The sequence below is a fragment of the Ctenocephalides felis genome, unplaced genomic scaffold (assembly GCF_003426905.1).
Source record: "Ctenocephalides felis isolate EL2017-DRISC unplaced genomic scaffold, ASM342690v1 CF-g0.4_SCAFFOLD_01886, whole genome shotgun sequence".
Lineage (NCBI taxonomy): Eukaryota > Metazoa > Arthropoda > Insecta > Siphonaptera > Pulicidae > Ctenocephalides > Ctenocephalides felis.
In genome coordinates, this window is record NW_020538040.1 from 160,879,838 (window position 1) to 160,893,170 (window position 13,333).

The following is a 13,333-nucleotide window of genomic DNA, read 5'->3' on the forward strand; positions in this document are numbered from 1 at the left end:
TATTTTTGGAACGTACTGCAGTTATTGCACTGTTTTTCGCAAAATCGTTTTTTTAACTTCCCGTAGTTGAATAATATGTTCATATTTATAAAAATAATATACATATATATATATATATATGGTAGGGCGGGGCACAGAGGTCCGATTTGACTTTGAGCAATTATATTGTAAAAACTAAGCCAATTACATCACAACAAATACCACATACCAAACAAACAACTATCAAACTATGTTCAGCAAAACTCCCAACTAATTCATCATTGCAGAACTTATTTTTAAATTTATTTATTATTTCAATTTTTCAGTTATTTCAATTTTTCAAAATTGTCACCTGTTCCTTTTTGTCCCATAGGTAACGTAAAATGGGACGGCCAGGGAGCAAAAAGATCCAATGTCTTATTTTTAATTTTGAAGAGATGTTGCGAAATAATAACTACAATATTCAACCTATGCAATATATAAGAGTCATGTTGTTAAAAAATTCTTAACTTTACTTGTTTTTGAGATATTGTTGGTGGACCTTTTTAAACGCGCACCTTTAAACCTCGCTTATCCTATAAATATTTATTCAAATTTGTGTGTGTGGAAGAGAGAAAGTATTCATATGAAACACATAAAGTAAAAAAATGATATTATCTAATACATATTTATAGCACGTACAAAAAATATTAATATGAAATGTTCCGAATCAAATTTTCATTCATAGTTCAAATTGCGATGGCATTTTACGGCCTAATCAGAGTAGTCTATTAATAACCCCAGAATTTAATAAACATACCTTATATTAATTCAACGACTAATAACATAATTTGAATCTAAACAAATGATGTGTACTCTATATCAGTCTTAACTAAATTATTTTGCAAAATTTATTAGTAATTAATTCCTCAAAAAAATCTTTTCCGGAAAAATAGCCGTACTATCGGCCATAAAACGATTTATTTAAAATCTGCAAACGGTAACGCCTTTCACTGGCTCAGCCTGCCTCCGTATTTTGTTTATTTTGTATTTTTAGGCCGATTTAAATTTAGACGTAGCTGAGCTGGCTACGGAAATAGATAGCGTTCCGCGTCCGCCCGTGCCGCGTCGTAGCCTTATATGACTTCACATCGGGCTAGATGTTAGGCAGAGAGAAATGGGCACGAGGCGAAAGATATTCCATTCATTGAAAATATTATTTTAATTTTTATGTCGACGATCACGATCATGAATAGAAATGACGAATTTGATAATGTAATTGTTTTACGAATAAATTAATATGATAATTATATTTATTCATGAATATAATTAATTTATTTTATTACTTCATAAAAAGATGCACATAGAGAGAAATAAATATAATAGTTTATATATATATATATATAATATATATATATATATATATTAGGGTGGTCCTTAATATGGACATTTTCGAATTTCCTTGCTCCCAAGGGCTTATTTGCTTCCAAATTGATAAAAACCAATTTTCTGGAAGTTTTAGCTCTTAATATTAACGTTTAGATAGAGCGTAATTCAATCAAAGCTTTGTATGGAAAGAGCATGGAAAAAATTTAAAAAAATAAAAAAAAATGTTTTAGGTATAACTTAGCAACAAATGAATGAGTTTTATTCATTCATTTGTTCGCAAAATTACATCTAAAAAAACATTTTTAAAACTTTTGAAAAATTTTCCATGCTATTTACATACAAAACTTTAATTGAATTGCGCTCTATCTAAACGTTGATATTAAAAGCTAAAACTTTCAGAGAATTGTTTTTTATCTATTTGGAACCATTTGAGCACCTGGAAGCCAGGAAATTCGAAAATGACCATTTTAAGGACCACCCTAATATATATATATATATATATATATATATATATATATATATATATTATATCCTTGCTTCCAGAGGCTCAAATGCTTCTAAATTGATAAAAAACAATTACCTGAAAAGTTTAATAATAATTTAAAGCTCTTAATATTAATTTTGAGATAGCCCGCACTTCAACCAAAGTTTCTATAAAAATAACATGGGTAAAAATTTTATTTCTTTTATAATTTAGCGAAAAAAAATCAAAATTTAGAAAATAACATTGTATTTTCTTCTTTTGATTATAAATTACAATAAAAATTTTATATATTTTATAACGTAAGTATTTACCTAGAAAGAAGAACCAAGAAAGGTTAGAGTGCGGACTATCTATAAAGTTAATATTAAGCGCTAAAACTTTCAGATAATTGTTTTTTATCGGTTTGGAAGCATTTGAGCCCCTGGGAGCAGGGAAATTCGAAAACATCCGTAATAAAGACCACCCTAATATATATATATATATATATATATATATATATATATATATATATATATATATTGATCCTCGAACAAGGAATCGAATGTAGTCATAAAGAACCCAAAAAGTTTTTTTTATTATATATTGTCGAAATTTCAGAACTATGTGCATTTCATCTTAAGAACAACTGACATGATCTTGATTAAAAGATAAAAACTAATAGAATCAAAACTAGGAATAAATGGATTAAATAAAGAAATATCAAAATAATAGTCAAAACATTTCAAATCACTTTCTTATTTCTATATTTATATATAAATATGTGTGTGTGTGTTGTGTTTGTATGTATGTGCGTAACTGAATTTTCAATAATGAATTTATTACGTAACACTCCGTAATGAGATCATTCACAGTATTATAATAGTTAGTTTTATAAACAATTTTTATACAGTAGTATTCTTCTTTTAGTTTTTTCTAAATTTTGTAAACAATTAAAATAATATAGTTTTTTCTTTCAGAACTTTCAAAATCAACTGCAATCATGTCCGACGAGGAAGAGGTCTACAGGTAAAGATTTGAGATAGTACCAAGTTTGAAAATATTTATTTTCGCATAAATCATTTTATATTTAGACAAGTTAAAAAATCAATCAATTAAATCATTTTTTGAATAATAATGAAATATTCTTCTTTTTAAATTTTCAGTGAAGAAGAGGAGGAGGAGGAGGAGGTCGTGGAGCAGTAAGTATTTTCATATGCTTTGAATTTTTTTGGTGCCAAATTGCTAAATAATTTTTTTCATTTATTACAGAAAGTAAGTGTCGTCAACCGATCTACCTTACTTCAGCTTTATTCAACTTTAGCAAATAATTTAACTTTTTGAAATAAAAAGTAAAATAAAATATTAATATTTCGCATGTGATGAGTAAGAATTAAAAAATAAATTTATATGTATTTTGGTAAGGCGAAACGTAAATAACGTAAAAGGAAGCAACTGCATTGCTATATAATTTTATAAATCTGCATGTGAAACTGCAAAATTTCCGATTTGTCAATATCAATTTTATTTATTCTTATTTATTTTTCATGGCGATCTTCTAAATTCATTTCCGACTATTCCACTGAGCAGACACACGACCAAAGTAGAGTAAGTAAAGATATATTTGTCTTAATTATTAATGTAATAAAATTCTTATAATCTGTCTAATCGCTTTGATATTTTTAATTGCAGAGGCGATGCAGCTGCTGGAGACCCAGAATTCATCAAGGTAAAAAAAAAAAAAATGTTGAAAAGTTTTCCAAATGCAATTTTATAAACATGTGCTTATGTTGATAAATTTGTCTCTTCAGCGTCAAGACCAAAAGAGATCAGATCTCGATGATCAACTCAAGGAATACATCTTGGAATGGCGCAAACAGCGTGCCAAGGAAGAAGAAGATCTTAAACGCCTTAAGGAAAAGCAAGCTAAGCGCAAGGTAACAAATGTTTGATATTGATAATTTGTTAGATAAATTATATTACATCAAATAAGTAATAAATCAATTGTGTTGTTATGAAAATAAAAATCGGATTTATCCAATGTTCAATCTAGGTATCCCGCGCGCTGAAGAAGAAAGCGTATGGCCCAAAGGAGGAAGAAGAAGAACGCAGAATAAGAGAAATTGAAGAAAAGAAACAAAGAGACATTGAAGAAAAGCGTCAACGTCTCGAAGAAGCCGAAAAGAAACGCCAGGCTATGCTTCAAGCCACCAAGGATGCCAACAAGAAGGGCCCCAACTTCACCATCACCAAAAAGGACAGCAACGTTAGTATTTAAAATTATTTCATGCAATATCAAATAAAATATAAATATATATGTGTATATATTCATTATTTTAGTTCAACATGTCTTCTGCCCAATTGAAAGAAACAAGACCAAGGAACAATTGGAAGAGGAAAAGAAAATTTCTCTGTCCTTCCGTATCAAGCCTCTGGATATCGAATCTCTTAGCGTTGAAAAACTCAGACAAAAGGCCAATGAACTTTGGGAATGCATCGTCAAGTTGGAAACTGAGAAATACGATCTGGAGGAACGCCAAAAACGCCAGGACTACGATGTAAGTATTAGAACAATATATCATCCAACTTATTATTAGTTTAAAACTAATGATGTCTCAATCAACTAGCTTAAAGAATTGAAAGAAAGGCAGAAACAACAACTCAGACACAAAGCATTGAAGAAAGGATTAGATCCAGAAGCCCTCACAGGAAAATACCCAGTAAGTTCTTTTAACAACAAGGTTGAATAAAACAAAAGATATTGTATATTTAATGAGTTTCACGTGTTATTTATTTCAGCCCAAAATCCAAGTCGCCTCCAAATATGAGAGACGTGTCGACACAAGATCATATGATGATAAGAAAAAATTATTTGAAGGCGTAAGTATTCAAATATATTACTGAAACGTTAAAACATTAGAAATAATTTAAGATTCAAATATCTTTTTTTATACAAAAATAAGACAAATAGGAATTCACAATCAAATTTCTTGAAAACGCCCATAGTAAAAAATAATATTACTTGCAACACCATACGAGTTCATATAATGAACATGTAAACATTAGCACACAAAAATCGGACTTTCTTAAAACCTCTAAACAATGAAATTAAAATAGTCCAGTTAAGTTTCACTTAATAACATTATCTGCCTATGTATACAGGGTTTCGACACATTGTTCTCTGAAGTAAATGAAAAGTCATGGAAACAGCGTTACGAACTATTCCAGAAACGTAGTAAAAGTAAGTTCGGGTACCCTACGAGTACGGCAATTGGAAACGTATTCTATCATACTTATTAGTCAGAAGCATATTTTTATCATTAAATATAAAATCTTGTTTTTCTCTAGTGTTGTCTTTCCATGCACGATAACGTTTATTCACCAGTTTGCCCCTTTATCTTCCGTTTATTATGATCGCACCAGAAAGACCTCTAAAAACGCTATTAGTTTCGCGTTTTAGGAGGTATCTGAAATCGACGCGTCTCTTATCGGAATCACTTTGTTTTCAATATTTGTCAATCTTATGTATTTCAATTTATTTGAAATTAAAACATTCTTGAAACCAAACGTTTCCGATAAGAGACAATCCCGATGAAAATAATTCTTAAGTGTGCCATTAATCTGAAGTTTTTACCATTTATCATTTTTTGTGTTTCCCAAATTTTATGTCTGTATATTTATTTTTGCATTATCGAATTGGGATTGAGAAGAGTGTGATGTGTTTTACAAATATATTGCATCCTAATTCAATCCGTCAATCATTCAATATTTCATTATGTTTTGTATTGGACTGTTTACCCTAAAAACATTCACCTGCGCGACGCACGTTGATTTAATTTTAGTATTGAATAGCGATTTACTACTACAAAAGCGATGTCATTGTGGTACCATAATGCACAATGATAGAAACAATTATCTTAATAAGGTACGAGTATTTAAAAAAGCAGATCAAAGTTTTTGACCAGCCAAGATCATGTAAACATCTTATCCTATTTTATGAAACGAATCACCAAACCCCATGTGATCTAACAACTGTTATGAAGCATCTGTGATTTTATCCCGTATTTAACAATTTATCCATAGGGTCTAGAAACTCAAAACAAAGAAGTCCTTGAACGCTATGGTCCGATAGGAGCGAACAATTCGGTGGACGCCAAAAGAGTAAGTATTCCTTAGTCCTTCATGCGCGCTCACACACAAAATGTGTAGTTCTTCATTCCCGGCTTTGGCTCGATCACACGGAAAGTTTATTATCTGCGAGGTTGATAATATAGGTAGAAACCAAATATTTCGATAGACTTTAGCTAAATCATTTTGACTCCGATCACTTGAGAAATCGTTTCCACCTCACAACGTAAAAACCATTAAACTGCCTATGTTTCCAACCTCGCCAATATGAGACTTGAACTAAAGATTGAAGCTCTGACTCGTGTACCTATTCAATTTCGCTAACATTTACTAATATACTAAATTTTCAAGTTTTTATTATTAATTGGTCTAATTTATTAATATTTAATTACTTTCTAATAAAAACTATTTAAAAATAACAGTAGGAATGCATTGTGTGTGGCGCAATGTTAGTACTCAAAATTAGTTGAATTTGAATTAAGTAAGTAATCAATATCAAAATTCAGTTGAATTTTACTATCCAATTGAAAATAATCGCACATTATTCATCTTTTACTACTTTTTGAGGGGATTATTATCCAAATTTCAATCAAACTCATAGTTTATCATCAACTTATAGTCCATAAACCTCAATAAATGCAGTTCCAACTTCACAAAAGGTATAAAATAGTAAATGCTATATATGTAATATATTAGTTTTAATTTTAAATTTTACTTGAAACAAACTTGCATCTTGCATTTATATCCTTCATGTTTTTAATCTGCATATATTTATGAAAGTGAATGATGTTTCTGATACTAGTCGGTTTGACCTTTATCTACTAATAAAAATGCTTGAATTTTTTATGTGTCGATCATCTTTATGTAAAAATATAATAAAAAAAACTATAAAATATATAACTTAATTTTAGTTTATCAGCAATGAATAAGAAATTGAAATTTTACTTATTGTTAGTTTTACCTCCATGACAAAACGAATATAAAACACAAAAAAAAAAACAAAATAAGTAAAATGTTCTGAAGTAAATGAACAACTTTCTAATTTAAATTACTAATTATCTAGCTAAGCTTCCTAAATGGTTCGGCGAACGACCAGGCAAGAAAGCCGGAGACCCAGAATCACCCGAAGGTGAGGAAGAACTTAAGGTCGATGATGTCTTGGACGAAGAAATTGAAGAACCCACCTTTGAACCAGAACCAGAAGCTGAGGAGGAGGAGGAAGAAGAGGAAGAAGAAGAGGAGGAAGAAGAGGAAGAAGAAGAAGAAGAGGAAAGGAAGAAGAAGAGGAATAGACGCGCCTTTAAACGTAAGGTGCTGAAAAATTTTGCTAAATGGAGTATTCATATATAAAAAAATAAGTTTTCTTAAATATACATAAAATAAAAATATTGTAATAAAAGCGTTGTAATCATTAAATACGATTTGTAACGAAAATTTGCATCTTGTTTCAGCTCACGCAATACTTATATACAGATTCACAAGATTCCTACAATTCAATACAATATGAATATGTAATAAATCATAGATTTTTTGTTAATTAATATATTAAGGACAAGAGAAAATAAACTCATCTATATTTCAACTAAATCTTGTTTTTCTTGTATACTGAAAATAGATTATGAAACTCGTAATATAATATATGTATATATCTTTATTATAATCACAGTTACATTTAACATTTTTCAGTAAAATACATTATTTTTATTTTGGTAACAAAATATTTATATCAATAATTATGTACTATGCCCCATATATAATAAATAGGTGGCCGCCAGCCTATATGCAATACTCGAAAAAAAATATAAATTAAATTCAAGTTTTACTTAATTTCAAATGTGAACTTCAAATTCAAATACGAAAACGTATTTTATGTGACCCTGAACTGAAACACTAAACGTTTTGTAATAATATTTTCATTTGTTCAAATAATACAGTTTTCATACTGAAGTATCAATACTGTATCTTTCGTTTTCGCATAATTTTCAAAAGATAGTTCACAGCACTTTTAGGAATAAAGTATTAAAAAAATATGGTGAAGAATCATACCTCGTTAAATACAGAGTTGACTTAATTTAACCTTCAATCCTCCTATTTGCATTTAGACTGATCAAAAAGACGTATAATTTGAATTTGTTTTGTAATTGCTTTTGACTAAACCCTGAAGCAATCAGATCAGTCAAACAATTGGGGTCGCATTTTATAACATATAAAGGCATATCATAAAATATACTATTTTCACAACAGTATTAAAAATGTATGCCAAGAATTGACATTTCAATATATTCAGTAAATATTTGATGTTGCTATGAAAAAGTCAGTTCAAACTATAAATTATGCCTTAATTCATATGCACACAAATTGACTATCGGCCACTTTATTATTCATAAATATTTCTATCATAAGACATTAACATATGCATACATTATATCAGATAAAAACCACGTTTCCTGTCAGTTTAGTCTAATTAATATCATAGAAAATTAGAGATTCTTGATATTTTGTAAAGCACGTTTATGGGTTAATCAGTTATGAGCATTTATGATTCGAAATGCACAATGTATGCAATTTATAACAGTATAATTATTTATTTTATTAAGACACATTCACATTATATATATATATATATATATATATATATATATATATATATATATTAAAATTATTTAAAATTGTTTCCATCTCCTAGTAAGACCATTTTTAGTTTGATTATATTAGAGCAGACTCGGAAGAAAATAAATAAATATGCTCCTAATTATAACATATTTTTGAGGCAAATAGCAAAAACTACATATTAACTATATTAAAAAATCAATACGCAGTTTAAATAGATCAAGGTTGATCTGCAAGAAATACTATGTATTATTATAGTGGAATAAAAATGCCTTCATATCACATTTACGCTGTACACCTTCTTCCCTATTATAAAATGCATTAAAAACAATATATATATATATATATATATATATATATATATATATAATCTTAAAACTAATGTGAAATTCATCATTTTTAAATAAAAGCATTTGATCATAAATGTTAAATGATAAACATTTACGTACTTTAACATACTCACAATTAAGCTTCTGTAATCATCACATCAATGAGACTTCTTTAAGCAATAAGTTATGACACAATTGAAATATTTAGTAAAGAATAACACCTTAATGTAAAAGAAATTAATATTCATTTAACGATATTATTAAAGTTTCCACAAACATCAAACCATTAGTCTGCCATATATGCTGTTTTAGTTTTTGCAAGATATTCAGAAGATATTTCAAAATAATACTACTATTAGCTATAACAAATTCTATTCTTTAGCTATATATTCAGATACTTGGAAATCAATGTAATAACTGCCACAGTGCTTCACGTAATTTATATTTACCTTTAAGTACTTCAAACAAATATTTTTTCTATTGTTCTTGGAGCTCTCACTCCAATCTATTTAATAAATATAAATGACTAAAAGAACATGAATATGTAAAATTAAAAACATATAGCCAATTATTCAATATATTTATTCAAATTGCAAAATTATATTTGCATGAAACCAAATGAATGAAATACTCATTTCTGAATATGTACAAAAATAATATGCAAATGAGAAAAAAAAATCAAAAACTTGAAAATAAGTGAATACTAATTAATTAACTTAATATTGAAAACATTCTGCCAGATCATTCAGCTATTAATATTGATTTGTGTTACATATTAGAATAAACAAAACAAATTTTAATTTAATGTAGTGTTTATATCATTATTGTCTTTTGTTAATTGTTAAACTATCCGTAATTTATAATAAATAATACTGAGAATATGTTTTATATAAAAAGAGAATTAGAATTGGTTCGATATTTGTGGAATTCAATAAGATATATTCCAAATAACTATTGGCAAATAATTATTATTTTTATGTCATACAAGGTAGATAAATATTTGCATAGTAACTATTTTGTAGTATAGTTGTAATGTAAAACTCTTAGTAATCTCTCCATTCAAAATGGAACATAATAATAAGAAACAGTTGTCTAGCAAAATCATAGACTTTCAACAATTGCTTGTTATTGCATTTAAACTTATTTAATTATTTTTCATAATATAAAAAATATAAGTTGGAAGTATTTAGACCATGAGAGTTTCAGTTTATTTTGACGACATTATAGAGCATTTAGGAAGATAATTAAACAGTAAGTTTCTTTATCAAGTTTATTTAGCATTTACTGTGAATGAAACACAGTCAACACTTTTCCTTTTGCCTAAAGTAAAAAACTTTATCATATATATTTGTATGTGCAAACATATATAGAAATAAATTTTCTGATACTTCAGACAAAAGAAAAAATATTGATAAAGCATCATTCACTGTAAATGCTGTTATACTAATAAAGATGCTTCAAGTTCAACTAAACTAAATAGTTACTAATTAAGTTGCCATGTGACAAGCATCTACCGATAGCATGAAATTTGTAATATGTATTATCAATTGACTAATAATAAAAAATGTGTAAATGCTGATATAAATACTTTAAGTTTCAGTATGTATATAAAATTTTATATATGTATGCATACATGTATACATATACCTATTATATATAACAATGTTTTAAAATATAAAAAATAAAGCTACTTTCAATATTATAGTGACTATGTTCTTAAGCCTTTACTTTTTCTTTTCATACGAGCGTAGGGTCCTATGTCAGGATCCATAACAAAATCATATAGCACTGCAGTCCAAGAATTATGATGAGGCAAATTATCATAAAACTCAGAAGCTATTCGTTTCACCTAAGAACATTTTATGCATGTATATCTGCTTCGTCATTAAATTTATAATTAAAACAAAAAATGATACTTAAAGTATTCAATAAACCATAAACTTATTTGAAATTTTATATATAAATATTATAATCATGGACTTACCTCGGGAAGGTACCTTCCAGGAACGTAAGGAAAATCATGATGTTCATTGTGATATCCTACATTAAATGTTATCCAATTCAGAGGTCCATAATAACTATATGTTTCATAACCTTTCTTAAACATATAATGCTCAGAAATAAAATGACCTGAAAATTATAATACAAAAAATATATTTTCAGATTTGAAATTTTCACATACATAATATGTGCACACATATTAAAAGTAATGATACCTGCTACTGGATGAAGGCCCATTGCCATCAGTGATCCAAATATTAAATAACCTATAACTCGACCACCTGCAAAAATAGGTTTTATTCAATTTTATGTATTAAATATTTTATTAAATAAACTTACCAAAAAAATACCACACAATTCCATCAAATGTTAATTGTATAACTAGATTTACAAGTTCTAATTTTGTTGGCGGTTTGGGGTAGACCATAAATGGTCTCAAGGCATAGAAAAATGGTTGTAACATAATCCAGAAAAATTTTCCAACTGTTGTACAAAATAATTTAGCCTCCACTAATGTGGGCAAGTCAGTGTCAATTACTTCATCTCCTTGGTACTATAACAACATATATTGTATTTAAAACATAAGTTAAAACTTAAGAATTTAACATATTACATAAGAATTTAAACAATTAATTGCTAGTTATTGCTTATTATTGATTAAAAGAAGTGGTTAGTTATTTTGAGATACCTTATGATGTTCCAAGTGATATTTTCTAAATGATATTGAAATAGGAAGTCCAATTGGAAGGTTACAGAAAAATCCAAAGAGTCGATTGTGCATTGGACGACTATGTCCAAAAGCCAAATTATGTGAAATCTCATGAATGGCTAGAAGTGTTAATCAAAGTGAATTAAACAAAGAAATTAGAACAAACAAAAATTCAAATCAATTACCAAGCATCAATGAATGATTTATAACACCTCCAAAGCAATACGCGGCAAGAAGTGTGATAGGCCAGGACTGGTCTTTTATTATAAATATCATAATGAACTGAGATAATACCATTGCACTTGCTACCCATTTAAATCTTGGATCGTATCCGAACAGCTTTTTAATTTGTGGATACTTTTCTGAAAAAAAAAAAATGTTAATACAAATTATAGCCCAGAAACATTAAGTACAGTAGAACCTCGTTTATCCGGACCTCAATCATACAGATTTGCGATTACCCGGACTACTAACTGTGACCAATTTATATGTATGTACTAGAGATAGGCTTAACATATCTGAAGCCAGATTGGTAAAAATTTGAATCCGCTTCAGGAAGGAGTTATATCCGCTTAACAACTCCACAAATCTGACAAATTTTGAAACCGAAATATAGACACAATTGTGTTCAGTGACACATAGTGTGTGGTTTATGTATATAAGGATTTGTCAAATCCCATTAATTATTTGAAATTCTTTTATAATCAGTTCAAACATACTTGTTGATATTATTATAAAAAGTCACGATTTTTAGCATTTCTATATGCTTACAAATCCCAAGTGGTATGCTAAAAGTGAGAATATTTTGAATTATCAAGAAAATAAACCTTAAAATTAAAATAGAAATTTTCTTTCGATAAGAAAATAATTGATTTTTTAGATTAATTTCATATAAAACAATATAATTGCTTCCTTCCCAAAGCAAAAACGCAGTAACAGATTTAATACCAGTTTAGGAAAGTCAGATATGACAAAATCTCCAACACAACTTCACTCGGATTCACTCCGAAGAAGGAGTTGTATCGGAGTGATAACTCCGGAGTGAGTTACCCATCACTAGTATGTATATACTTACAATTCAAATGTTTGCATGATTATTGCTGCAGTTCAGTATTTGTATGTAATGTAATCTAAGATAATATGTATGTATATACAAAAGGAAGTGTTAATTTCTTAATAAACATTGATTTTCGTTGATATCTATGTATGTATTTGTTATTTTTAATAAATACACAACATTATTCTTCGTACATTGAATTATACGGATTTTTGATTATCCGAATGCCTATCGACAACAATTAGTCCGGTTAATCGAGGTTCTACTATCATTTTTAAATCAGTGCCAATTGTTGCACAATCCACAGTCATTAGTTGGAAGGAATAACATGAATATTTTCGAAATCAGAGCTAAACATAAATAAATAAAATATATGTAATAAATGAAATAAATCATGCACAAAAATCAAAACTTGCTTAAAATCATTTCTCGCCGGCTGGCATGCGGCTCTTCTGTCAAAACCCATTCGAAATCTGTTCTAGAAACTTTTGCACCCATATCGTAAAATAGAAAACACTATAACATTGCAAAAAATAAAAATTGGTTTAACTACTCGGAAGTGCCCGTTGTTAAATAAATAGATTAATTAATTATTTATTCAACATGACCAAATATGACATAACCACACTGCAAACGTCAAACACACAATAGAAATGTATCACAGATAACAGATAACATGTACAAAGATTAAG

The 13,333-nt window shown here is 28.3% G+C and overlaps 2 protein-coding genes across 2 annotated transcripts; one reads left to right on the top strand and one right to left on the bottom strand.

The window, feature by feature from the left end:
- Nucleotides 1-2,810: 2,810 nt before the first annotated feature.
- LOC113376350 (troponin T-like) lies at nt 2,811-7,518 on the top strand. The gene is made up of 11 exons (XM_026616255.1): nt 2,811-2,836; nt 2,974-2,997; nt 3,515-3,536; nt 3,619-3,744; nt 3,861-4,077; nt 4,148-4,365; nt 4,435-4,527; nt 4,607-4,687; nt 4,970-5,048; nt 6,999-7,246; nt 7,387-7,518. The coding sequence occupies exons 1-11, from the start codon at nt 2,811-2,813 to the stop codon at nt 7,474-7,476; spliced, it is 1,224 nt and encodes a 407-aa protein (XP_026472040.1). The 3' UTR covers nt 7,477-7,518.
- A 2,874-nt stretch (nt 7,519-10,392) lies between these two features.
- LOC113377268 (sphingolipid delta(4)-desaturase DES1-like) lies at nt 10,393-13,322 on the bottom strand. The gene is made up of 7 exons (XM_026617523.1): nt 13,058-13,322; nt 11,770-11,946; nt 11,564-11,703; nt 11,215-11,428; nt 11,091-11,156; nt 10,859-11,004; nt 10,393-10,723 (listed from the first exon to the last, which is right to left on the bottom strand). Exons 1-7 carry the CDS (start codon nt 13,137-13,139, stop codon nt 10,583-10,585), a joined length of 966 nt encoding a protein of 321 aa, XP_026473308.1. The 5' UTR covers nt 13,140-13,322; the 3' UTR covers nt 10,393-10,582.
- Between the last annotated feature and the right edge of the window lie 11 nt (nt 13,323-13,333).